The sequence below is a fragment of the Oryzias latipes genome, chromosome 24 (assembly GCF_002234675.1).
Source record: "Oryzias latipes chromosome 24, ASM223467v1".
Lineage (NCBI taxonomy): Eukaryota > Metazoa > Chordata > Actinopteri > Beloniformes > Adrianichthyidae > Oryzias > Oryzias latipes.
Genome location: NC_019882.2, coordinates 341,824 through 369,136, shown reverse-complemented (window position 1 = coordinate 369,136; position 27,313 = coordinate 341,824). Strand labels below are relative to the sequence as shown.

The 27,313-nt window shown below is 47.1% G+C and overlaps 1 protein-coding gene and 1 long non-coding RNA gene across 7 annotated transcripts in view; both read left to right on the top strand.

Annotated features, from left to right (window-relative positions):
* The window catches only part of enah (ENAH, actin regulator), a 41,515-nt gene extending 20,175 nt beyond the window's left edge, over window positions 1–21,340 (top strand). For 3 of the 6 annotated variants that reach the window (XM_023953002.1, XM_023952999.1, XM_023953000.1), the window contains exons 5-14: window positions 7,431–7,708; window positions 13,204–13,968; window positions 16,033–16,376; window positions 17,854–17,999; window positions 18,405–18,453; window positions 18,987–19,038; window positions 19,132–19,198; window positions 20,090–20,174; window positions 20,423–20,480; window positions 20,583–21,340. In XM_023953002.1, coding sequence (XP_023808770.1) covers window positions 7,431–7,708; window positions 13,204–13,968; window positions 16,033–16,376; window positions 17,854–17,999; window positions 18,405–18,453; window positions 18,987–19,038; window positions 19,132–19,198; window positions 20,090–20,174; window positions 20,423–20,480; window positions 20,583–20,620 — 1,882 coding nt within the window. In that variant the 3' untranslated portion in view covers window positions 20,621–21,340. The remainder of the gene's footprint in view (window positions 1–7,430; window positions 7,709–13,203; window positions 13,969–16,032; window positions 16,377–17,853; window positions 18,000–18,404; window positions 18,454–18,986; window positions 19,039–19,131; window positions 19,199–20,089; window positions 20,175–20,422; window positions 20,481–20,582) is intronic. The other 3 variants (XM_023953001.1, XM_023953004.1, XM_023953003.1) reach the window with 3 other exon arrangements.
* LOC111947071 lies at window positions 7,715–12,476 on the top strand. Its single transcript, XR_002872869.1, has 2 exons — window positions 7,715–8,078; window positions 8,164–12,476. It is a non-coding gene; the product is annotated as an uncharacterized LOC111947071 (long non-coding RNA).
* Window positions 21,341–27,313: the final 5,973 nt, after the last annotated feature.

Genomic DNA, 27,313 nt, shown 5'->3' with positions numbered 1-27,313 from the left:
ACGTTACACTAGATAAGATCCATTCAGATCAGCAGCATAGAGAACGTTACACTAGATAAGATCCATTCAGATCAGCAGCATAGAGAACGTTATACTAGATAAGATCCATTCAGATCAGCAGCATAGAGAACGTTACACTAGATAAGATCCACTCAGATCAGCAGCATAGATAAAGTTACACCAGAAAAGATCCATTCAGATCAGCAGCATAGAGAACTTTACACCAGATAAGATCCATTCAGATCAGCAGCATAGAGAACTTTACACCAGATAAGATCCATTCAGATCAGCAGCATAGAGAACTTTACACCAGATAAGATCCATTCAGATCAGCAGCATAGAGAACGTTACACTAGATAAGATCCATTCAGATCAGCAGCATAGAGAACGTTACACTAGATAAGATCCATTCAGATCAGCAGCATAGAGAACGTTACACTAGATAAGATCCATTCAGATCAGCAGCATAGATAAAGTTACACCAGAAAAGATCCATTCAGATCAGCAGCATAGAGAACTTTACACCAGATAAGATCCATTCAGATCAGCAGCATAGAGAACTTTACACCAGATAAGATCCATTCAGACCAGCAGCATAGATAAAGTTACACCAGATAAGATCCATTCAGATCAGCAGCATAGAGAACTTTACACCAGATAAGATCCATTCAGATCAGCAGCATAGAGAACGTTACACTAGATAAGATCCATTCAGATCAGCAGCATAGAGAACGTTACACTAGATAAGATCCATTCAGATCAGCAGCATAGAGAACGTTACACTAGATAAGATCCATTCAGATCAGCAGCATAGATAAAGTTACACCAGAAAAGATCCATTCAGATCAGCAGCATAGAGAACTTTACACCAGATAAGATCCATTCAGATCAGCAGCATAGAGAACTTTACACCAGATAAGATCCATTCAGACCAGCAGCATAGATAAAGTTACACCAGATAAGATCCATTCAGATCAGCAGCATAGAGAACTTTACACCAGATAAGATCCATTCAGATCAGCAGCATAGAGAACGTTACACTAGATAAGATCCATTCAGATCAGCAGCATAGAGAACGTTACACTAGATAAGATCCATTCAGATCAGCAGCATAGAGAACGTTACACTAGATAAGATCCATTCAGATCAGCAGCATAGATAAAGTTACACCAGAAAAGATCCATTCAGATCAGCAGCATAGAGAACTTTACACCAGATAAGATCCATTCAGATCAGCAGCATAGAGAACTTTACACCAGATAAGATCCATTCAGATCAGCAGCATAGAGAACTTTACACCAGATAAGATCCATTCAGATCAGCAGCATAGAGAACGTTACACTAGATAAGATCCATTCAGATCAGCAGCATAGAGAACGTTACACTAGATAAGATCCATTCAGATCAGCAGCATAGAGAACTTTACACCAAAGTGAGCCATTATTAAAGAAAAGATTGAAAGTTTCCCTAAAGAAACCCAAAGATTCTTAAAACCCGATGTTCTGAGCTGCACCTCAGATGGGGGGGAGGGTGTCAGAGAGTTTTGGCTTGGTGAGGTCATATTGGAAGATCTCCTGCATTAAAGGTTGGACTTCATTGCCTGCCCCCCCCCCTCCTCACCACGAGCTGCATTTTTTAGCTGTGAGTCAGGTTCTAAATCTGGCCCGGCTGGTATCGGATCTGTCTCGTGTTCCTGCAGCTCTGGAGAGTTCAGCCCCCCCCCACACACACTTTTCTCCCCGTTTTGCTTCTCTTCCTTCACTTACTCCCCCCCCCCCCCCCCCCCATTGTTCTATATATAACGTTGTATGGCAGACGGTAGATCAGTTGCTGCGGTCACCAGGGGGGGGGGAGGGGTATGCTTCCTGGTTCTTTCAGTTTGGGGGGGGGGGGTCCAGATTTTATTCACGGTTTGATTTTTCTTGACTTTAGGCACCGATAATGTTTCACGTTTGATTTTTGTGGAACTTTTCAAGAAATGTTGTTTGTTTGAAGATTTTCAGCCACTAAATCAGGAATAAACCAAAAATGATGCAAAGAAAAACAGCAATCTTTAAAATTCTTAAAAACAAAGATAAACAACACCAAACAAGTGAATCCTTTCTTTAAAATAAAAGTATTTTATGTCAAATTTAGAACAAAGTTGTTCCTTGTGATTTCTACAGAGATACTCACTTTGTTGCTTTGTTGTTAAATCTTCATCAACTTTTACATTCAGCAGTAAAACAAATGCCAGAGCAGGAATGTTCATGCAGGGTTATGGTCCACCCACGCTTAGCAACGGTTTCCCTGGCAACTCTCGTCAAGAGATGCAGCCCGGTTGGTGCAGCAGGTGTCTCACATGTTTCTCTGGAAGCAGAGAAGAAGTCTTGGACAGTCATGGACAGTCTTGAACAGTCATGGACAGTCATGAACAGTCTTGAACAGTCATGGACAGTCTTGGACAGTCTTGAATAGTCTTGAACAGTCTTGGACAGTCATGAACAGTCTTGAACAGTCTTGAACAGTCTTGAACAGTCTTGAACAGTCTTGGACAGTCTTGGACAGTCTTGAACAGTCTTGGACAGTCATGGACAGTCATGGACAGTCATGAACAGTCTTGAACAGTCTTGGACAGTCTTGGACAGTCTTGAACAGTCTTGAACAGTCTTGGACAGTCTTGAACAGTCTTGAACAGTCTTGGACAGTCATGAACAGTCTTGAACAGTCTTGAACAGTCTTGGACAGTCTTGGACAGTCTTGGACAGTCATGGACAGTCATGGACAGTCTTGGACAGTCTTGGACAGTCTTGAACAGTCTTGAACAGTCTTGAACAGTCATGGACAGTCTTGAACAGTCTTGAACAGTCTTGAACAGTCTTGGACAGTCATGAACAGTCTTGAACAGTCTTGGACAGTCATGAACAGTCTTGAACAGTCTTGAACAGTCTTGAACAGTCTTGGACAGTCATGAACAGTCTTGAACAGTCTTGAACAGTCTTGGACAGTCATGGACAGTCTTGGACAGTCTTGGACAGTCTTGGACAGTCTTGAACAGTCTTGAACAGTCTTGAACAGTCATGGACAGTCTTGAACAGTCTTGAACAGTCTTGAACAGTCTTGGACAGTCATGAACAGTCTTGAACAGTCTTGAACAGTCTTGAACAGTCTTGGACAGTCTTGAACAGTCTTGGACAGTCATGAACAGTCTTGAACAGTCTTGAACAGTCTTGGACAGTCTTGGACAGTCTTGGACAGTCTTGGACAGTCTTGAACAGTCTTGAACAGTCTTGGACAGTCATGAACAGTCTTGAACAGTCTTGAACAGTCTTGGACAGTCTTGGACAGTCTTGGACAGTCATGGACAGTCATGGACAGTCATGGACAGTCTTGGACAGTCTTGGACAGTCTTGGACAGTCTTGAACAGTCTTGAACAGTCTTGAACAGTCATGGACAGTCTTGAACAGTCTTGAACAGTCTTGAACAGTCTTGGACAGTCTTGAACAGTCTTGAACAGTCTTGAACAGTCTTGGACAGTCATGAACAGTCTTGAACAGTCTTGAACAGTCTTGAACAGTCTTGAACAGTCTTGGACAGTCATGAACAGTCTTGAACAGTCTTGAACAGTCTTGAACAGTCTTGGACAGTCTTGAACAGTCTTGAACAGTCTTGAACAGTCATGGACAGTCTTGAACAGTCTTGAACAGTCTTGAACAGTCTTGGACAGTCATGAACAGTCTTGAACAGTCTTGAACAGTCTTGAACAGTCTTGGACAGTCTTGAACAGTCTTGAACAGTCTTGGACAGTCATGAACAGTCTTGAACAGTCTTGAACAGTCTTGGACAGTCTTGGACAGTCTTGGACAGTCATGGACAGTCATGGACAGTCTTGGACAGTCTTGGACAGTCTTGAACAGTCTTGAACAGTCTTGAACAGTCATGGACAGTCTTGAACAGTCTTGAACAGTCTTGGACAGTCATGAACAGTCTTGAACAGTCTTGAACAGTCTTGAACAGTCTTGGACAGTCATGAACAGTCTTGAACAGTCTTGAACAGTCTTGAACAGTCTTGGACAGTCATGAACAGTCTTGAACAGTCTTGAACAGTCTTGGACAGTCATGGACAGTCTTGGACAGTCTTGGACAGTCTTGGACAGTCTTGAACAGTCTTGAACAGTCTTGAACAGTCATGGACAGTCTTGAACAGTCTTGAACAGTCTTGAACAGTCTTGGACAGTCATGAACAGTCTTGAACAGTCTTGAACAGTCTTGAACAGTCTTGGACAGTCTTGAACAGTCTTGAACAGTCTTGGACAGTCATGAACAGTCTTGAACAGTCTTGAACAGTCTTGGACAGTCTTGGACAGTCTTGGACAGTCTTGGACAGTCTTGAACAGTCTTGAACAGTCTTGGACAGTCATGAACAGTCTTGAACAGTCTTGAACAGTCTTGGACAGTCTTGGACAGTCTTGGACAGTCATGGACAGTCATGGACAGTCTTGGACAGTCTTGGACAGTCTTGGACAGTCTTGAACAGTCTTGAACAGTCTTGAACAGTCATGGACAGTCTTGAACAGTCTTGAACAGTCTTGAACAGTCTTGGACAGTCATGAACAGTCTTGAACAGTCTTGAACAGTCTTGGACAGTCTTGAACAGTCTTGAACAGTCTTGAACAGTCATGGACAGTCTTGAACAGTCTTGAACAGTCTTGAACAGTCTTGGACAGTCATGAACAGTCTTGAACAGTCTTGAACAGTCTTGAACAGTCTTGGACAGTCTTGAACAGTCTTGAACAGTCTTGGACAGTCATGAACAGTCTTGAACAGTCTTGAACAGTCTTGGACAGTCTTGAACAGTCTTGAACAGTCTTGAACAGTCATGGACAGTCTTGAACAGTCTTGAACAGTCTTGAACAGTCTTGAACAGTCTTGAACAGTCTTGGACAGTCATGAACAGTCTTGAACAGTCTTGAACAGTCTTGAACAGTCTTGAACAGTCTTGGACAGTCTTGGACAGTCTTGAACAGTCTTGGACAGTCATGAACAGTCTTGAACAGTCTTGAACAGTCTTGAACAGTCTTGGACAGTCTTGAACAGTCTTGAACAGTCTTGGACAGTCATGAACAGTCTTGAACAGTCTTGAACAGTCTTGGACAGTCTTGAACAGTCTTGAACAGTCTTGAACAGTCATGGACAGTCTTGAACAGTCTTGAACAGTCTTGGACAGTCATGAACAGTCTTGAACAGTCTTGAACAGTCTTGAACAGTCTTGAACAGTCTTGGACAGTCATGAACAGTCTTGAACAGTCTTGAACAGTCTTGAACAGTCTTGAACAGTCTTGGACAGTCTTGGACAGTCTTGAACAGTCTTGGACAGTCATGAACAGTCTTGAACAGTCTTGAACAGTCTTGAACAGTCTTGGACAGTCTTGAACAGTCTTGAACAGTCTTGGACAGTCATGAACAGTCTTGAACAGTCTTGAACAGTCTTGGACAGTCTTGGACAGTCTTGGACAGTCATGGACAGTCATGAACAGTCTTGGACAGTCTTGGAGTCCACAGGTCCTCACAGATGTGTGTCTGTCTTCTGGGCCCAGAATCCATTAATCTCCATTTCCAGTAATTACATCATGGAGCTCAGAGGCAGCATGAGAACTGGGGCATCATCTCGGGGGTGGGGAGTGTCTCTGGAAAAGAATTACTTTCTCCTTTTTTCTTCTTTTCTCTCATTTTGGATGGGGGGGGGTGTAACTACCCCCCCCCCCCCAAATAAAATAAAATAAGCAGCGCCTTCAGGGAGCTGCTTTTTGGAGTTGGAGGAACTCAGACTCTCAGAGTTCTTTCTGTACCGTGTCAGTATGATGAGGCGCCGCCAGCGTTCCAACACTTGTGGGAACCTGCTGACTCATCTCACCTGTGGCTCTGATCACATCATAAGCCGCGTCCTAAGATGATTCCGTCAGCAGCAGATGGCGTGAGAAAACATCTGAAATGAGGTCATTCCAGGTTGTGTGTAATCATTTTCACACTTCCTGAAGTCCAGGTGACTAAGGCCTGTTTACCTGTCCACCTGCTCCTCACCATCAGTCTATTTTCTGTCCTCATGTAGACTAATGGTTTAGTCAGTCTGTCACATTCCTGTTGCTGATGGTCATGGTATCTTCTGGTCCAGGTTTCCTGTGATCCGGGGGGGTTGTCTCTGTGAACCACCTGTGATCGGGGGGGGGGGGGGATCTGTGACCCAGTTGTAGCTTTTTTGGGGTTTTCTGACGTGTTTCAGTTTGCTGAGGAGTTTCTGTCAGCTTCATATCTGCAAAACAGCCCTGATGATGATCCTCCCACTGCTTTACTTGACTCTTGTACCTCAGAGTTCTCTTTACCTCCTATAGAAACACCCTATTCAGGGCTGTCTAACCTTAGTCCTGGAGGTCAACCACTCTTCTCATTTTCAGGTGTCCTTATTCTGACTGACTGAACACACCTGATCCAGGTAATCGGCAGCAGGAAGTACAGAGAGATGTGGAAAACAGGCAGAGGGGTAGGTCTGTAGGACCCGGGTCCGGCAGCTGTGATCTCACCACTGCAGAGAGGTTGTGTGTGTGAGTCAGAGCTGCTTTTGTGTTGTCTTTGTGTGCTTCTGGCTCACAAATGGCTTCAGCTTACATCCCAGCAGCAACTGCAGTCACTCAAACACACTGGGAAGCAGAGCTCACTGTTATACATTTCATGGCCTCTGCTGCCCTCTACTGGCCAGAGCTGGACGTACACAGAGCTAATAAATGATCTTTTTTTAAGCCTCATGCTGATAGAAAATTGTGTTTTGCTGTTTTCCATGTGTTCTTGTAGCATTTTTCTGATTATAGAGGACACAGATAAAGAAAATATGTCCGTATATCTTCCAATAAAATCTTAAAGGAGCCTGACTGTCTAAAGTAATGAACACCTGTGAGACGCAGCTTTAGCAGAGACTGCCTGCCATTGGATGATATACAAAAGGTCAGAACTGCCTTTCTGAGTATTTCTGGATTCAAATCGTTGGGAATCAGGAGCAGATGAAAAAAGTCCTTTGAAAATAATGCAGTTTGTGACGTAGAAATACGCCGTGTTTTTTCCCCATTTAAATTCCCGACACATCGGAGAAGCTGCATCGGTTCCAGACCGGTCAGAACCGTCTAGAATCATCTCCAAAAGCAGCTTTGATCAGATGTTCAGCTGATCTGGTTAAACATTTTGAAAATGGATTCCAACATTGAAACCGTCGGATGTTGTGGAGATCAGTGCAGGGAAGAAGATGGATCCCAGGAAAGAGGAGGTTCATAGATGGAGGTCCTGAGGGAGGAGGATACAGAGGAGACGGTTAGACGAAGGCAGAGGAATGGCTGTGGCACCCCCTAAAGGCAGTAGCTTAAAGACCAACCATCTCTCCTTTTACACCTTCTCCTTCTTCCAGGCAGCTGCAGGAGCTGCAGCGGCAGAAAGATGTGGAACGGGAGCGTCAGGAGAGGGAGATTTTGGAGCGGCAGGAGCGTGAAAGGCAGGAGAAAGAGATTGAAGCAGAGAAGGAGCGGCTTGCACGGGAGCGCCAGGAGCAGCGGGAGCAGCAGGAGCAGCGGGAGCAGCGGGAGCAGCGGGAGCAGCGGGAGCGTGCCGAGCATGAAGTGATGGAGAAGGAGCAGCCGGACAGAGAACAGCAGGACTGGGAGAGAGGGAGGCGCATGTCCAACGCAGGTGAGTGCTGGACCCAAACGTGCACGGTTCTCAGTAATGTGTACGAGAACAGAAGGGTTCTAACAGGTTCTGATTCTGGGTCCTGTGGATAGCAGATGGTTGAGGGTTGGATGGTCCTGCAGAATCGGGTCAGCATGGGTTCTTGGACCGCCCCTCAGCTCCGTGCATTAGGATCCGTTTCTGGGAACGGTCCTCTGTGGACTCTGGATCTCAGTCAGACCTCCTGGGGAGATTCTTCATTAGAAGAACCTCCAGCATCATGGCTGCTGCTGTAATTATACGGAGTGTCCAGAACCAGGGTCCAGTTCTGTGGCTGACCCTGTGGTGCAAAAACGGGCCTCCGGACTCAAATCCAGTTAGAAGACGAGAAGTGAGTGAAATTACGAGAGCAGAGGGTAGTCTGATTACTTTACATCACCACCTCCTCATGACATATGACACCCCTCCCCCACCAGAAACCAGGCGCTGTCAAGAACACGATCCGGTTCCTCAGAAAAGATGAAGGATCCTGGATTGGAACATGAGTTCAGACCAAACTGGGGAGATGAACTTCTCTGTTCAGTACTATGCTGCTGTATTGAATGGCAATTCTGTAGACTGGGTCAGAACATTTGGTTCTTTCAGTCACTATAACAACATGGTGGGGTTCTAACGTATCCCTGAGTGGGTCTGTAGTCAGGGCCAAAGCTGAGAACTGGATCAGGAAATATATTTGCTGAAAAACTGAACTTAGACGACGTGTCTGATCCACCAAGAAGATAAAACCCTGAATGTGAAGAACCTCCCGGTCTGGACCTCTTAGTCTGGAACTCCTAGTCTGGATAACCGGGTCTGGACCAACGGGTCAGGACCTCCTGGTCTGGACCTCCCAGTATGGATCACCGGGTCTTGAACTCCTAGTCTGGATCTCCTTGACCTCCTTGAACTCCTAGTCTGGACTACCAGGTCTGGACCTCCGGGTCTGGAACTCCTAGTTCTGACCTCTGGGTTTGGACCATCGGGTCAAGACCTCCTGCACTGGACCTCCTAGTCCTGACTACCGGGTCTGGACCTTCTACTCTGGACTACCAGTTCTGGACCTCTAGGTCAGGACCTTCTGGTCTGGTTCTCCGGGTCTAAACCTTCTGGTCTGGTTCCTTGGGTCTGGACCTCCTAGTCTGGACTACTGGGTCTGGACCTCCGGGTCTTGAACTCCTAGTCTTAACCTCCCAGTCTGGATCACCGGATCTGGAACTCGTAGGCTGAACTTCCGGGTCTGGAGCACCAGGTCTGGACTACCAGGTCTTGACCTCCGGGTCTGGAACTCCTAGGCTGGACTTCCGGGTCCGGCCACCGGGTCTGGACCTCCGGTTCTTCAACTCCTAGTCTGGACCTCTGGGTCTGGAACTCGTCGGCTGAACTTCCGGGTCTGAACCATTGGGTCAGGACCTCCTGGTCAGGAACTCCGGCTCTGGACCTCTGGGTCTGGACCTCCCAGACGGACCACCGGGTCTGGACCTCCGGGTCTTGAAGTCCTAGTCTGGACCTCCAAGTCCTGATCACCGCGTCTGGACCTCCTAGTCTGGAACTCCTAGTCTGGACCTCCGGGTCTGGACCATCGGATCAAGACCTCCTAGTCTGGACTTCCTAGTCCTGACTACCGGGTCTGGACCTTCTAGTCTGGACCGACGGGTCTGGATCTCCGGGTCAGGACCTCCAAGTCTAGACTTCCTGTTCCTGTTTTCCAGGTCTAAACCTCTTGGTCTGGTTCCCCGGGTCTGGACCTCCGGGTCTGAAACTTCTAGGCTGAACTTCGGGGTCTGGACCATTGGGTCAGGACCTCCTGGTCTGGTTCTCCGGGTCTGGACCTCCAGGTCTAGAACTCCTAGTCTGGACATTCGGGTCTGGCCCTCTGGGTCAGGACCTCCATGGCTAGATATCCTAGCCTGGTTCTCCAGGTCTAGACCTCTTGGCCTGGTTCTCCAGGTCTGAACCTCTGGGTCTGGAACTCCTAGACTGCACTTCCGGGTCTGGACCATTGGGTCAGGACCCCCTGGTCAGGACCTCCGGGTCTGGACCTCATGGTCTGGACCTCCTAGTCTGGACTACCAGGTCTGGACCTCCTAGTCTGGACTACCAGGTCTTGACCTCCGTGTCTGGAACTCCTAGGCTGGACTTCCGGGTCCGGCCACCGGGTCTGGACCTCCGGTCCTTGAACTCCAGACGGACATCCGGTTCTGGACCTTTAGGTCAGGACCTCCATGGCTAGACATCCTAGCCTGGTTCTCCAAGTCTAGACCTCTTGGTCTGGTCCACCGGGTCTGGACTTCCAGGTCTGGTCCTCCTGGTCTGGACCTCCTGGTCTGGACCTGCTAGTCTGGACCTCCTCTGACGTTCCTGTTTCACCCCCAAAACTCAAGCTAGTTCTCAGGTTTCCCTGAACCATGACCTCTGTGTCTGTATGGACCTCCACAGAACCCATCTGTGGCCCTGCAAACAATGGTCTCCTCCACATCCGCCACCATGATTCCTTCTACTGGATTGAAGGTTCTCTAAGACCTGGAACCACCTGCTCCTGCGGCTAAATAACCGAGGATTGAGCATGGGGGCGGATCTGGAGGACCGGGTACAAACATCTGCCCATGTTAGAGAACCAAGCAGAACCGAGTGTTTGTAGGTAATATTACAACAAAGCAGACAGGAGATCTGTGGTGGCTCCTTCACAAAAAACTGAAACCGAGAGAGGAGAACATGAGAGAGCCTGACAGAAGAACAGGAGAGAACATGACAGAAGAACAGGGGAGAAGAGGAGAGAACATGACAAAAGAACCGGAGAGAAAGTGAAAAAGGAACAGTAGAGAACATGACAGAAGAACATGAGAGAACATGACGGAAGAACGGGAGAGAACAGGGGCAAACATGACAGAAGAACATGAGAGAACATGACAGAAGAAAAGGAGAGTACATGACAGAATAATGGGAGAAAACAGGGGAGAACATGACAGAAGAACAGGATAGAACATGACAGAAGAACAGGAGAGAACATGACAAAGGAACATTAGAGAACATGACAGAAGAACAGGAAAGAACAGGGGAGAACATGACAGAAGAACGGGAGAGAACAGGGGAGAACATGACAAAAGAACAGGAGAGAACAGGAGAGAACATGACAGAAGAACAGGCGATAACATGATGGAAGAACGGGAGAGAACAGGGGAGAAAATGATAAAAGAACATGAGAGAACATGACAAAAGAACAGGAAAGAACAGGGGAGAACATGACAAAAGAACGGGAGAGAACAGGGGAGAACATGACAGAAGAACAGGAGAGAACAGGAGAGAACATGACAGAAGAACATGAGAAAACATGACAGAAGAACGGGAGAGAACATTAGAGAACATGACAGAAGAACAGGAGAGAACAGGGGAGAACATGACAGAAGAACATGAGAAAACATGACAGAAGATCGGGAGAGAACATGACAGAAGAACATGATAGAAGAACAGGAGAGAACAGGGGAGAACATGACAGAAGAACGGGAGAGAGCAGGGGAGAACATGACAGAAGAACAGAAGGGAACATGACAGAAGAACGGGAGAGAACAGGGGAGAACAGGACATAAGAACATGAGAGAACATGACACAAGAACAGAAGGGAACAGAGGAGAACATGACAGAAGAACATGAGAGAACATGACAGAAGAACAGGAGAGAACAGGGGAGAACAGAAGAGAACATGACAAAAGAACATGAGAAAACATGACAGAAGAACGGGAGAGAACATTAGAGAACATGACAGAAGGACAGGAGAGAACAGGGGGAGAACATGACAGAAGAACACGAGAAAGAATGACAGAAGAACGGGAGAGAACAGGGGAGAACATGACAGAAGAACAGGAGAGAACAGGGGAGAACAGAAGAGAACATGACAAAAGAACATGAGAAAACATGACAGAAGAACGGGAGAGAACATTAGAGAACATGACAGAAGGACAGGAGAGAACAGGGGGAGAACATGACAGAAGAACACGAGAAAGAATGACAGAAGATCGGGAGAGAACATTAGAGAACATGACAGAAGAACAGGAGAGAACAGGGGAGAACATGACAGAAGAACATGAGAGAACATGACAGAAGAACGGGAGAGAACAGGGGATACCTTGACAGAAGAACAGAAAAGAACATGACAGAACAACATGAGAGAACGTGACAGAAGAACGGGAGAGAACAGGGGAGAAAATGATAGAAGAACATGAGAGAACATGACAGAAGAACAGGAAAGAACAGGGGAGAACATGACAGAAGAACGGGAGAGAACAGGGGAGAACATGACAGAAGAACAGGAGAGAACAGAAGAGAACATGACAGAAGAACAGGCGATAACATGACGGAAGAACGGGATAGAACAGGGGAGAAAATGATAGAACATGAGAGAACATGACAGAAGAACAGGAAAGAACAGGGGAGAACACGACAGAAGAACGGGAGAGAACAGGGGAGAACATGACAGAAGAACAGGGGAGAACAGAAGAGAACATGACAGAAGAACAGGCGATAACATGACAGAAGAACAGGAGAGAACAGGAGAGAACATGACAGAAGAACATGAGAAAACATGACAGAAGAACGGGAAATAACATTAGAGAACATGACAGAAGAACAGGAGAGAACAGGGGAGAACATGACAGAAGATTTTGATTTTTACAAAAACTTTAATAATCACATTAATTTAAAGACACACTGTACGTTAAAAGAAAGATAATAAGACCTAAAAAAAAGTACCCCATTGCGGAGCATCAACATCAAAATCAGTATATAGCCTGTAATTCGTTAGAATTTGAACACTATGTTATTATCCTCCCCGATAGATACACAGAACTCCCTCCAGAGCCCACGTATTTTTAAACTTTTGAAGGTCGTCGATCAACTTAAAGTAAGCATATTCAACATTCACACGACTTTTCAGAAGATAAAAAAACATAAAGGTATCATCCACACAACCAACAGAGAGTAACCGGTTTTTCCTTGTTAGCCAGATTCCGAGTTTAGCTGTTGCAAAAATAAAATTGAGTATGGTGTGTACATGTTTCCTTTGGGCTGTATATTTGGGGCCAAAAATGAACAATGGGAAAGAGAACACCTCCCCGAGCCTGACAGAAGAACATGAGAGAACATGACAGAAAAACGGGAGAGAACAGGGGAGAACATGACAGAAGAACATGAGAGAACATGACAGAAGAACGGGAGAGAACATTAGAGAACATGACAGAAGAACAGGGGAGAACATGACAGAAGAACGGGAGTGAACATGACAGAAGAACATTAGAGAACATGACAGAAGAACATTAGAGAACATGACAGAAGAACAGGGGAGAACATGACAGAAGGACAGGAGAGAAGAGGGGAGAACAGGACGTCAGAGAACACGCTGTTTGCTGTTGTTTTTCCTGCTTCATCTTCTCTCTCTCCTCGTCTTCATCCTTTCCTCTCTTTGCTCTTGTCCCCCCCCCCCCAAGCCTTTGAAAGCTCTCTCTGCACCCCGACACCCCAGGAGCACAGCAGGACTATCTCCACTCCCGTTTCTCCGTCCACGCCCATTTACCCAGCTTCTGGTGGGGGGCCGTTGTCCTCAACGACCCCCCCAACCCCCCCTCAGAGGCACTTGGCCTCCCGCTTTGCCACCTCCCTAAGCTCCGCCTTCCACCCCGTTCTGCCTCACTACGCCACGGTTCCCAGGCGCCAGCACACTTCTCCACAAGCCCCTCCCCTGGCGCTCGCCCCCACCCCTTCTACTCCCCCCAAGTCCGTGGTGTGGTCATCCAGCAACTTCACCCCTCTGCCCCCGTCCCCCCCCGTGATGATAAGCAGTCCTCCGGGTAAGGCCGCCGGCCCCAGGCCCCTCTTCCCCATCGCTGCCCCCTCCCCCCTCAGTCAGAAGCCCCCCTCGCCATCCCCCAACGGCCCTCCAATGTTCCCCGCACCCTCCCCCGTAACCATCCCATATAACCACACCCCTTTGGGCATTGGCTGCCCCACTCCACCTCCCCCACCCACGCCTCCCCCTCTTCCCTCCCCCATGGCTCCCTACCCATCTTCTTCCTCAGTATCGTCCCCCCCCTTGTCATGCCAGGCTCCTGCTGTGCCCCCTCCCTCCACAGCGCCCCCTGCTGCTGCTGAGCACCTCTCGCTCCCCGTGGGTCAGTACCAGACGGGGGAGTGCGACCCGGCTGCAGGTCCGGACCCCCAGTCGGCTCCTGGGGGGTCATCCTGCCAGCCCCAGGGTAAGCCTGCAGTCGGGACTTTCCTCTCTCTGTCTTTCTGCTGCTTCGGCTTTAGACCGTCCAGAACCAGCTGCACGCCGGCTTCTGGACTGCGGGTCCTTGAAGGGGTGACCTGGTTCTGATTTGGTTCTGGGTTCTGCTCACAATCTGGGTATTTGATCACATGCTAAAATCCTCAGCTTTCCCTGCAGCATGGTTCTGTTCTAATACTGTTCTGGTTCTGTATTGGTCCGAGCTGGACTCTTATGGCTTCTCTCTGATGGTTCAGCCTGATTACAGAAACCAGGTGCTTTGTCGGCATCGTGGTGCATCTTTGGAGACCTGTAAGGACCCGGTCCAAACAGATGGACCTGGGCTGAACCACTGCAAAAACATTCACTGGTTCTGGTCCACAGAACTTTTGTTTTCTGTTGTCCCTGAATGATTCCTTTCTGAACCCTCATTAACGTTCTGCTGGTTCTCCTTTCAGACAGTTTGGGATCTAAAAGTCTGGAAATGTAAAACTTTGCCTGTTTTGGTTCTGATCCATTTACGACATTTTTGTTTTTCAAAAGCAAAGATGAATTTTGACATTTGTCCTCTGATTTGTGGTCGTTCTTCGACGTTACCCATAATCCCCTTCACTAAAGTTTTCTTCGTACATATGTTCATCTGAAGTTCTGGACTGATGCTACCATCCAGAATCTTACAGCCCCTTTTCCTAAGCTGGTACCAGTTTGGGGTCAGTGAACCGGTTCCTAACCCTGTTCCTGTCTATGTTGGGTTGATCTTTTGGTTTCTCAGCATTTGGGAATGGAGGGTTCTGGAAGAAAAGGGAACTTGTACAAAGAACAAAACCGATTTGAGAAGAAGACCCAGTTCTCTGGGACTTTGGGGGAACACTTGAGTTATGATCCGGCAGACGTTCATGTGGTTCTATGATGAAACGTAGATGGACATAAACAGATAAAGGTCAAAATGTGGAAGACGGAACAAAAAAGTTCTTCTTTGTTCTTCTTCTGTGACGGGCAGAGGAGATGTTCTGCTGCTTTAACAAGCAGACATGTTCTCTGTTGTAGAGAACCGTTCTCAGCTGATCCTCCTGGTAACATAGAGGTTCAATTTGGTTCTTCTGTTACCTTCGAGTGAAACTAGAACCTGTTCGCTCTTTATGGAAAAGGGAGGATTCATGAGAAACATGACAGAAGATCGGAGTTTGGACTTTTAGAACAAATATGATGTTCCCAAACCCGGAAAGACGAATGATGGCGTTCCTCAAAGCACCGCGGGAAGCGGTCCGAACTCCCGTCTGCTCCCACGCTGAAAAGTCAAAAAACAACCTTAAATACAGTTTGGGCTGGGAACACAGAGTGCATTGTGGGGTGGCCCCGCCCACGTGACCATATTTGGAAAGCCGCTGCCATGCGTGAAGTAAATTCTCATCAATGAAGCAGTTACCCTTCAGGCTGCGTTTGAGCCTGTACGTGCACATGTACTCATGCACATACTGGACCTGTACGTGCACATGTACTCATGCACATACTGGACCTGTACGTGCACATGTACTCATGCACATACTGGACCTGTACGTGCACATGTACTCATGCACATACTGGACCTGTACGTGCACATGTACTCATGCACATACTGGACCTGTACGTGCACATGTACTCATGCACATACTGGACCTGTACGTGCACATGTACTCATGCACATACTGGACCTGTACGTGCACATGTACTCATGCACATACTGGACCTGTACGTGCACATGTACTCATGCACATACTGGACCTGTACGTGCACATGTACTCATGCACATACTGGACCTGTACGTGCACATGTACTCATGCACATACTGGACCTGTACGTGCACATGTACTCATGCACATACTGGACCTGTACGTGCACATGTACTCATGCACATACTGGACCTGTACGTGCACATGTACTCATGCACATACTGGACCTGTACGTGCACATGTACTCATGCACATACTGTACCTGTACGTGCACATGTACTCATGCGCACACTGGACCTGTACGTGCACGTGTGTTTTTAATGCTTTTATCCCCCCCCCAACAGCAGACCCAGCAGACAGACAGGTGGTGACAACCCCTCCCCCAGCTCCACCCTTACCACCCGATTCTTCTGTTGCCTCTATGCCAGCAGCCACGCCCACCACCCCTGCGGCCACGCCCACCACCCCTGCCGGCCAACATCTTCCACCCCCTCCTCCTCCACTTCCACCGACACTGTGTGCAGGTGGACCCACGCCCCCCTTGTCAGGTCCAGCTCCTCCTCCTGGAGCCCCCCCGCCACCGCCACCCCCCCCTCTCCCCTCTAGCCTGTTCTCTTCGTCAGAGGACCGCCCCCTCTCTGGACTGGCCGCCGCCCTGGCTGGAGCCAAGCTGCGCAAAGTGCAGAAGGTAAGGCCCCCCCCCCCCCCGAATCCGTGAAGATAGGATAAAAAGTTGCAGATAGCTTCACTCATTTGTATTTATTTATTTAAATTAGGACAATGCATATTAAGAGTTTCATCAGGATAGAAGGTTCAACAATTACATTTACAACACAAGACAAAGGAACAATATGAAGATATTTACAATAAAACACGAGTATAAACAAACCAAGAAAACATTATTAACAGTATTTATCCTTTTTCCTGTTTCCTTCGCTTTGTTTACATTTCCTAAAGAAAAAGACCCCGGAGACGTGCAACAGCATCACACGGGGGCTGTCATGCACGCACTTACTCCTGCACGCACTTGTGCACATGCTTGTGCACTCACTCGTGCAAATGCTCGTGCACATGCTTGTGCAGTCAATCGTGCAAATGCTCATGCACAGACTCGTGCACATGCTCATGCACAGACCCGTGCACATGCTCGTGCACTCACTCGTGCACATGCTCATGCACAGACTTGTGCACATGCTTGTGCACTCACTCGTGCACATGCTCATGCACAGACTCGTGCACATGCTTGTGCACTCACTCGTGCACATGCTCATGCACAGACCTGTACACATGCTCGTGCACTCACTTGTGCAAATGCTCATGCACGGGTCTGTGCACATGCTCATGCACAGACTCGTGCACATGCTCGTGCACTCACTCGTGCACATGCTCGTGCACAGACTCGTGCACATGCTCATGCACAGACCCGTGCACATGCTCATGCACAGACCCGTGCACATGCTCGTGCACAGACTCGTGCACATGCTTGTGCACTCACTTGTGCACATGCTCATGCACAGACTCGTGCACATGCTCATGCACAGACCCGTGCACATGCTCATGCACAGACCCGTGCACATGCTCGTGCACTCACTCGTGCACATGCTCATGCACAGACTTGTGCAAATGCTTGTGCACTCACTCGTGCACATGCTCATGCACAGACTCGTGCACATGCTTGTGCACTCACTCGTGCACATGCTCATGCACAGACCTGTACACATGCTCGTGCACTCACTTGTGCAAATGCTCATGCACGGGTCTGTGCACATGCTCATGCACAGACTCGTGCACATGCTCGTGCACTCACTCGTGCACATGCTCGTGCACAGACTCGTGCACATGCTCATGCACAGACCCGTGCACATGCTCGTGCACAGACTCGTGCACATGCTTGTGCACTCACTTGTGCACATGCTCATGCACAGACTCGTGCACATGCTCATGCACAGACCCGTGCAAATGCTCGTGCACTCACCCGTGCAAATGCTCGTGCACTCACCCGTGCACATGCTCGTGCACTCACTCGTGCACATGCTCGTGCACAGACTCGTGCACAGCTCCCTTGTCTTCTCACATCCTCAGAGGTGGTTCCTCCTGTACAGCTGTTGTGATAAACATGTTCCTTGAATCTGAAACAAAGGAACGTTCTCCGGGTTCTCCTCCAGAATGACGATCCAGGAGCAGCTGTGGCTTCTTCTTTATCCGGGTGTGTGGGGGCCAAGTCAGACGCCAGAGGGAATGGGCTCCTGGCTGGAGGAGGAGGAGGTGGAGGAGGACTAATGGAAGAAATGAGCGCCTTACTGGCCAGGAGGTAACCAGACTTCAACATTCTCATGGATTAGCATGTTTACAAAAGCACATTAGCTAATTAAATATATTTTATTACTAGGATTTTATATTTTAATGTTCTTTGGAGAACAACTCTACTTAAGATGATTTTTCTTCCAACAATTTTAAGACAAATGTGTGCTTATTTAGTTTGAAGTATTTAACAAATGGTTTCTTTTTATCTTGCTTTTATGCGGCTTTTGCTTTAATATTGTCATGATTCTTGGATGTGTTCATCTTTAGATGCTTTTAGGAAGGAACCTAAACGTTTTGTTCATCATTTGATCCCCCTTTAGATCCTTTTTTGTTTCCTGTAAAGTTTAGATCTTGAACATCATTGAAAAATGTTGTTACGACCACATCCAAGGATTTGTTTCTGATCTTACAGAAGAAGAATCGCAGAGAAGGGTTCTTCACCTGAACCTGACCAGAGATCGGTGAGTAGAACCCTCCAGCCCTCTCACCTAAAAGTCCCGCTCCCATCAACCCTCTTTTCATCATGGTGATGCAGTTGTAAGCCAAGATCCATAAACATGCGTTGGTTTGTCCGGCCCCCACCGTCCAAAAACATGCTTCTTTGGTTCATTTAAATCACCCATTGGTTTGATGTGAGTATGGTCGTGGCCCCGCGATAGACTGGAGACCTATCCAGGATGTCCCCTGCCTTCGCCCACGAGCAGGGATAGGCCCCAGCAGCCCTGTGTCCCCGACAGGGACAAAACGCCTTAGAAGACGAATGAACAAACATATAGGATCTTCGCGAACAGCATCATGTGATCCTGATTCATAACGATTGGAATAGAGAAACCCTAAGAAATGTCGTTTTCTTTAGAAATGTCTTCCATCATCAAGAAACACCATACCCAGTTTCCCCTGGAGGGGGTCTGTAAGAAGGTTCAGCGTTCTGATCCTTCATGCAGATCAGCTGCTGGTTCTAATCCTCTAACACCTGTGTGGCTTTGCTCTGCAGGAGGAGGCTGACTTAAGCTCCACCCCCAAAGTACCATCATGTAGCACACCAGGTGAGTGTTGGGTGGAATGATTATATGTGACAGGTGCATGTGCACACGCCCCCGAGTTCATGATTTTCACTGATGCCCCCTCCCCCACTGCAGACATGCCCAGGAAGCCATGGGAACGAACAAACACGGTGAACGGCAGCAAGTCTCCCGTCATCGGAAGGTACCGGCTCACCTGCACAGAATAATCCAGAACGTGAACAGGATGCCATGCCAGGAGGGGGAGGGGCTTATGCTTGGATGGCTCCGCTGTGTAGGACACGTAGGACACCAGGGGTTCGATTCCCAGAGGGGTGCTGAGCTTCATTCAGCGAGGGTCCTGGGGCAAGACCCCGTATGCTACTGCTAACGTTGTAGCCACAATCTGAGGGCCCTCTTCAGGCTCTGCTGTTGCTGGGAGCATGAAAATCGCTATGGTGACCCAAACTAAGGCCTGGGGAGTCCAATGTTCATCCATTCCAAGGGGGGGCTGGGATCAAGTGACCATCCAGCAGGGGGCAGCACTTTCTGCTTGGGCATTTCAGGATGAAGAACATTGAAGTTTTCTGCTGTTAGTGGTTCCAGAAAATCCATCTTAGTGGCAAGTTTACTGACCCCCACCCACCCCCAGGCACGCCCATCTTACAGACACCCACCCCCACGCACACACACAACATTATCTTTTTAAAGTCACAGCAGCTGCTGAAGGACCCCTTATCCCCACCCCCAGATAAGATGATAAGCTTGAAAACAGACGGCTGTACTCCTCTGGCGTAGAACCAGCAAACGTCTTCTGCAGGAACCTGTGTTGTTCTGGCAGCATTCCTGTTTGCTGGAGGTTCCCTTGCTTCTGTTCCTTGTTCTGGCTGAACATAATAAAGATCATTAAACAGCTGAGGATCCTCTGACTCTGAAAGAGAACCTCTAAAAAGGTTTGAATCCTGTTGATTGGACAGAGTGTGCGTTTCGTACGGTATGGTTCTGGGACCTCCTCCATGGTTCCTGCATGGTTCCATTAGGACTTAATGTTTATGGGTTCTTGTTGTGCTGATTGACTTTGTGTTTGTCTGCAAAGGCTAAAGTCCACACCGACGCCCACATCATCTTTAAGTGCCAATGGCGTTTCAGCAGAAGCTCTGGACTATGACCGACTGAAACAGGTGAGTCAACGTTCTGTCCCTAATTTCTCAGGAACGGGTTTCAGGTTCATCTTTCAGGTAGAACCTGAAGGCTCCAGACTCTGCTTGTTTGCCTTCAGGTCTCTGTGGAATTCTCTGGAACAGATATCTCATCCTTACAGATTCTGGTCTGAAGGGAGCAGATGAAGTTCTTGGACGTCTTTGTTTATCTGACTGACCGTCTTTGTGGATGTTGGACAGTTAACTGTGAGCTTGTTTGTTGCTTTTAGGACATTCTTGATGAAATGAGGAAGGAACTGTCCAAACTAAAGGAAGAGCTTATTGATGGTAATGATCAATGTCTCCATCTTTCACTAGAAGTGACATTGAGTCTGCCTTCCGTGTGTTTATGGTCATGTGATCAAGGCCGCCGTGTCTCTGTGTTTTCAGCAATCAGGGAGGAGCTGGGGAAGTCCAGCACGGCATGAAGGGCCCAAAGCCGCTCTTCCCAACATCCATGTGACCAGAAACGACCCATCAGCCAGCAGAGGAACCACGGACAGATCAGGAGACAATGTCTGACCGCGGAGGACGTTTCGCTGATGGAGGAGCTCTATGCAAACATGAAGCCCCACAAAGACAGAACTCTGCTCCTGCAAAACCCTGGACTCCTGTCATTTCCCATCAGGCCTTCTGTTAGGCAGAGCTGCACAAATGGAAGCTGGGGGCCGGGGTTATCTATTTTTCCCATGATGCCATAGGAGTAGCATGTGCATGTGCGGATGTGTGAGAGGAGCTGACGTGCACGTTGGACTAGTCTTCCTCAGATTTTACCCTGAAAATGCACAAAGATTCGATTCAAAGAGAGTTTTTAACGACCACATCTGTGTCCAGGAATGTACGGCCATGTCAGCGTGTTCAGTTCCTCCTCCATACTCAGTCCTCTGTCCCCCCATCATGCTGGTCCACCTCAGAGACCGTGTCAGAGAACTGCAGTGACGGAGTGTGACCCCCTTCCAGAAAAGGGTTTACGTCCGGCTCCGCTGTCATGAAGTCCATTCAGTCGCCATTTTTCTGCGTTATGGATGCCGCCATGTTGGAGCCATAAGTCGTCAGTAAGCAGTAATTGATCCGAGTCAGAGTTTCTATGGGAACCACTCTCACCAATCAGGAGTGAGATGATTATCAAGAACATGTTAGAAAAAAAATATCAGACCCAGAGCGGTTCTTCTGACCAGTAGAATGACTAACACCTGATCATTTATCTATAGATGTCTGTGGGACTTTGGCTTCTTGGATACCACTACCTGTTTGGAACACCAGGGGGGCGGGGCCACTCTGTCCAGTTCTCATTTACAGTTAATGACCGCAACCAACCATGCAGGCCTGGGGGGTACAGTGTTTGTAGATAGAGATCTACGTGTCTTTACAAGCAATAAGTATAGCATTTTCCAAAGTGGCTGGTTCTCTTCTCTGCAGGACAGCAGGAACCGGAACCATAGATAGAGCTGTTCCGTCGTATCTCAGTTTCAGACAGAACTGTTCCGTCATATCTCAGTTTCAGACAGAACTGTTCCATCGTATCTCAGTTTCAGACAGAACTGTTCCATCGTATCTCAGTTTCAGACAGAACTGTTCCATCGTATCTCTGTTTCAGACAGAACTGTTGCGTCGTATATCAGTTTCAGACAGAACTGTTCCGTCGCATCTCAGTTTCAGACAGAACTGTTCCGTCGTATCTCTGTTTCAGACAGAACTGTTCCGTCGCATCTCTGTTTCAGACAGAACTGTTCCATTGTATCTCAGTTTCAGACAGAACTGTTCCATCGTATCTCAGTTTCAGACAGAACTGTTCCATCGTATCTCAGTTTCAGACAGAACTGTTCCATCGTATCTCGGTTTCAGACAGAACTGTTCCGGTCGTATCTCGGTTTCAGACAGAACTGTTCCGTCATATCTCAGTTTCAGACAGAACTGTTCCATCGTATTTCAATTTCAGACAGAACTGTTCCATTGTATCTCAGTTTCAGACAGAACTGTTCCATCGTATCTCAGTTTCAGACAGAACTGTTCCATCGTATCTCGGTTTCAGACAGAACTGTTCCATCGTATCTCAGTTTCAGACAGAACTGTTCCGGTCGTATCTCGGTTTCAGACAGAACTGTTCCCGTCGTATCTCAGTTTCAGACAGAACTGTTCCATCGTATCTCGGTTTCAGACAGAACTGTTCCGTCGTATCTCAGTTTCAGACAGAACTGTTCCGTCGTATCTCAGTTTCAGACAGAACTGTTCCATCGTATCTCGGTTTCAGACAGAACTGTTCCGTCGTATCTCAGTTTCAGACAGAACTGTTCCATCGTATATCTGTTTCAGACAGAACTGTTGCGTCGTATATCAGTTTCAGACAGAACTGTTCCGTCGCATCTCAGTTTCAGACAGAACTGTTCCGTCGTATCTCAGTTTCAGACAGAACTGTTCCATCGTATCTCGGTTTCAGACAGAACTGTTCCATCGTATCTCTGTTTCAGACAGAACTGTTCCGTCGCATCTCAGTTTCAGACAGAACTGTTCCGTCGTATCTCTGTTTCAGACAGAACTGTTCCGTCGCATCTCTGTTTCAGACAGAACTGTTCCGTCATATCTCAGTTTCAGACAGAACTGTTCCATCGTATTTCAATTTCAGACAGAACTGTTCCATTGTATCTCAGTTTCAGACAGAACTGTTCCATCGTATCTCAGTTTCAGACAGAACTGTTCCGTCGCATCTCAGTTTCAGACAGAACTGTTCCGTCGTATCTCTGTTTCAGACAGAACTGTTCCGTCGCATCTCTGTTTCAGACAGAACTGTTCCGTCATATCTCAGTTTTAGACAGAAATGTTCCATCGTATTTCAATTTCAGACAGAACTGTTCCATTGTATCTCAGTTTCAGACAGAACTGTTCCATCGTATCTCAGTTTCAGACAGAACTGTTCCATCGTATCTTGGTTTCAGACAGAACTGTTCCATCGTATCTCAGTTTCAGACAGAACTGTTCCATCGTATCTCGGTTTCAGACAGAACTGTTCCGTCGTATCTCAGTTTCAGACAGAACTGTTCCATCGTATCTCTGTTTCAGACAGAACTGTTCCGTCGCATCTCTGTTTCAGACAGAACTGTTCCGTCGTATCTCAGTTTCAGACAGAACTGTTCCGTCGTATCTCAGTTTCAGATAGAACTGTTGCGTCGTATCTCAGTTTCAGACAGAACTGTTCCATCGTATCTCAGTTTCAGACAGAACTGTTCCGTCGTATCTCGGTTTCAGACAGAACTGTTCCATCGTATCTCGGTTTCAGACAGAACTGTTCCATCGTATCTCAGTTACAGACAGAACTGTTCCATCGTATCTCAGTTTCAGACAGAACTGTTCCATCGTATCTCAGTTAAAGATAGAACTGTTTCACCGTATCTCAGTTTCAGTATAAGATGATCGAAAAAATGAGCTGATGGAGAACCCAGTTCTGAGCAAAGCCGATCATGGGCACTATCCTCTCCTCGCCAAATGTCCTCGCTGCGCCCTCATCCATTTATCTAGTGATATTCCTCCATGTCTCGGACCCCGCCTGACTAAGGTTCCTCTGGAGGGCTGGTGATGGTCCGCAGCTTTGTCATTTTCTGGAGCAGCACATGGTTGAGCTGGTTCATCAAGAACGTTTCCACCGTGGCCAGACTGTCAGGCTCCGCCCCCCTCGTGGGCGTGCATCAGACCTCCTGTCGTTTTTCGTCTTCTTTGGTTCCATGTTGTCTTCATCATGGTCTGTGCCTTGTTCCCGCTCTGCGTGTCAAAGACCTACAAAGGCATCATCGCTGTTCTGCCCCCCTCCAGCTCCTGGGGGGGGCGGGGCGACTGTGGAGCTGCTCTTCTCTGAAGGACTTTTATTGATTTGTTTCTTTAACCTTCCATGAGGTGGGTTGGCGGTGGTGTGCTCCTTCCATGCAGTCTCGCTGTCAGCCTTACATGGTGGGGGGAGGGGGGCTGTGTGGCCACATAGGTGTGATTCTTCATGTTTTGCGTTGTAACATACTGTATTCATGTTAAGCAATGGTTTCTTACATGCTAGCATACTGTTCTCCTGAAACAAATAAAAGGTGATATTCCAGATGTTTTTCTGTGATGAAGACCAAGGAGGAGGTTCATGGAGGGGGGGAAGGAGGAGGGGCTCAGATGGAGGGAGGGGATTCGCTGTAGCCACACCTGAGGGGAGAACTGGACAAGGTTTATTCGGAAAAACTAGGTTCACTGAGAGATGCTCCACAGATCAGTGACGATTCTGAAAAGCGTTTTTCAGCAGAGATTAGAAACGAGAGCTGAATGTTGTTTCTGTCCAAACGTCATTTTTAAAGCTTCCAGCCTGTTTTTTTGTGACCGTAAACTCACAGCTTGATTTTGATGGTACAGAAAAAACATTTGTGGGGGAACCTGCAGATGAGAAGACCCTCCCCGAGCTCCACCCTCTGGTCCGGCGTGAATGATGGCGTGCTCTGTGGGCGGATCAGAAACGGCTCCTGCACAGCTTCTGCACTTCCGTTGAAGTTTGGTTTGCAGCAGAAAACTTGCAGTTACAGGAAACCAAAGAGGAGGAAGCTGAATGAGGGCAGCAGCGCTTTGATTGGGCAGTTTGAATTTTGAAAAATCACTTCCTTCTAATCACCTTTAAACAGGTGAAATATGGTCAATTTTGGCGCCGTGACATCATCAGCTCCTCCTGTAGTCTTGTGGATGAATGATCAGGTTTATCTTAGATTATTATATGAATGAGAAAACAAACAGATTTATTGTCTGTAGTTCTTATGAACCAGCAGCAGGTCGTCCATTTAGCTCTGATGCCTTCAGTGATGTCGTTCTTTGTCTTTTATGCAGACAGAGTCATCCAGCATCAAAGCAAAGCTCTAGGCTCCTCTCAGAACCCAAAATAAAGCACAGCCATCCGTTTTAGGTGGAACCTGAACAGGCCAGTGGCTCCAAGAACTAACGGCTGGATCCTCACTTATACAGTGGTGGACAAAATAGTTGGTACCCCTCAGTTAAAGAAAGAAAGTCCACAATGTTCACTGAAATGACGTGAAACGTTCAAAAGTAACAATAAATTAAAATTTATTGAAAATTAAATAATCAAAATCAGCCATTACTTTTGAGTTGTTGATTAACAGAATTATTAAAAAATACAAACTAATGAAATAGGGCTGGACAACAATGATGGTTCCCATAACTTTATATTTTGTTGCACAACCTTTTGAGGCAATCACTGCAATGAAACGGTTTCTGTATTTGTCAATGAGCCTTCTGCACCTGTCCACAGGTATTTTGGCCCCCTCCTCATGAGCAAACTGCTCCAGTTGTCTCAGGTTTGACGGGTGTCTTCTCCAAATGGCATGTTTCAGCTCCTTCCACTGATGTTCAATGGGATTCAGATCTGGGCTCATAGAATCCACTTCAGAATAGTCCAACGCTTTTCTTTCAGCCATTCTTGGGGTTTTTTGGCTGTGTGTTTTGGATGGCTGTCCCGTTGGAAGACCCATGACCTGCCACTGAGACCAAGCTTTCTGACACTAGGCAGCACATTTCTACCCACAATGCCTTGATCATCTGGAGATTTCATTCAACCTTCCACAACTTCAAGACACCCTGTGGCAGATGCAGCAAAGCAGCCCCAAACCAGAACTGAGCCTCCTCCATGTTTCACAGTAGGGACAGTGTTCTTTTGGTTGGATGCTTCATTTTTGAGTCTACCAACATAGAGCTGATGTGTCTTACCAAAAAGCTCCAGTATGGTCTCATCTGTCCAAAGGACATTTTCCCAGAATGCATATTTGCAAATTCCAGTCTGGCTTTTTGATGATTTCCTTTCAACAGTGGTGTCCTCTTTGGTCGTCTCCCATGAAGTCCACTCTGGCTCAAACAACCATGAATGGTGCGATCTGACACTGATGTACCTTGATCTAGGAGTTCACCTTTAATGTCTTTGGAGGTTGTTCTGGGCTCTTTGGAGACAGTTCCAACTATCCGTCTCCTCCATTTCTCATCAATGTTCCTCTTCCATCGTCCAGGGAGGTTGGCTACTGTCCTGTGGGTCTTAAACTTCTGAATAATATGTGCCACTGTGGTCACAGGAACTCCAAGCTGCTTAGAGATGGTTTTATAGCCTTTACCTTTACCAGGTTTGTCTATAATTGTGTTTCTAATGTCCTGGGACAATTCTCTCCTTGGCTTTCTGTTGTCCATGTTCAGTCTGGTTCACACCTTTTCACTATTTGTCTCCCTTTAAATAGGCAGACTGACTGATTATGGGTTTGAAAACAGCTGTGATGTCAATGAAAGGACAAACCTGAGTTCATCATGACCTCCTGGACAATTAGTTCTCAGTCTTTTATGGAGGTACCATCATTTTTGTCCAGCCCTATTTCATTAGTTTGTACTTTTAAATAATTCTGTTAATCAACAACTCAAAAGTAATGGCCGATTTTGATTATTTAATTTTCAATAAATTGTAATTTATTGTTACTTTTTTACGTTTCAAGTCATTTCAGTGAAAATTGTGGACTTTCTTTCGTTAACTGAGGGGTACAAACTATTTTGTCCACCACTGTATGTGATAATGTTCAACCAACAACACTAAACGCTGAAACACTGGACAACCACAAGCAAAGCATAGAACACATACTCCCATAATGCACCTCCACGGAGCAGGATCCTCAAAACACTGAAAATAAAAATCTAATGTTTGCAATCATGATCTTCCTCAGCAGAAAGTACTATGAAGCAATCTTGAGTATATGGTAAATGTGTGTTTATGGGTGAATGTGTGTGTGACGGAAAAGCGCTTTGGGCCTTCAAAGAAGGTAGAAAAGCGCGATAGAAGTATGCACCATTGACCATTCTGTTCATCTCACATCCATCAGGTGAGGATGTTTTGTGGTGAACGGATGCATCAAGTGGTTCTGTTTACATACGTCTGATGTGCAGAAACAGTCGTGACTGAATACACAGGTTCTCATTCAGGTTGTTGCGCTGTAGAAAATCAGCCCTGGAGGATTCTTGCACTTTCATTACATTTCAATAGAAGATAAGATGATCCGTTATTTGCCCCACAACGGGGAAATTTCAATGTTGCAGCATCACAACTAGATGTAGAGAAGGAAAAG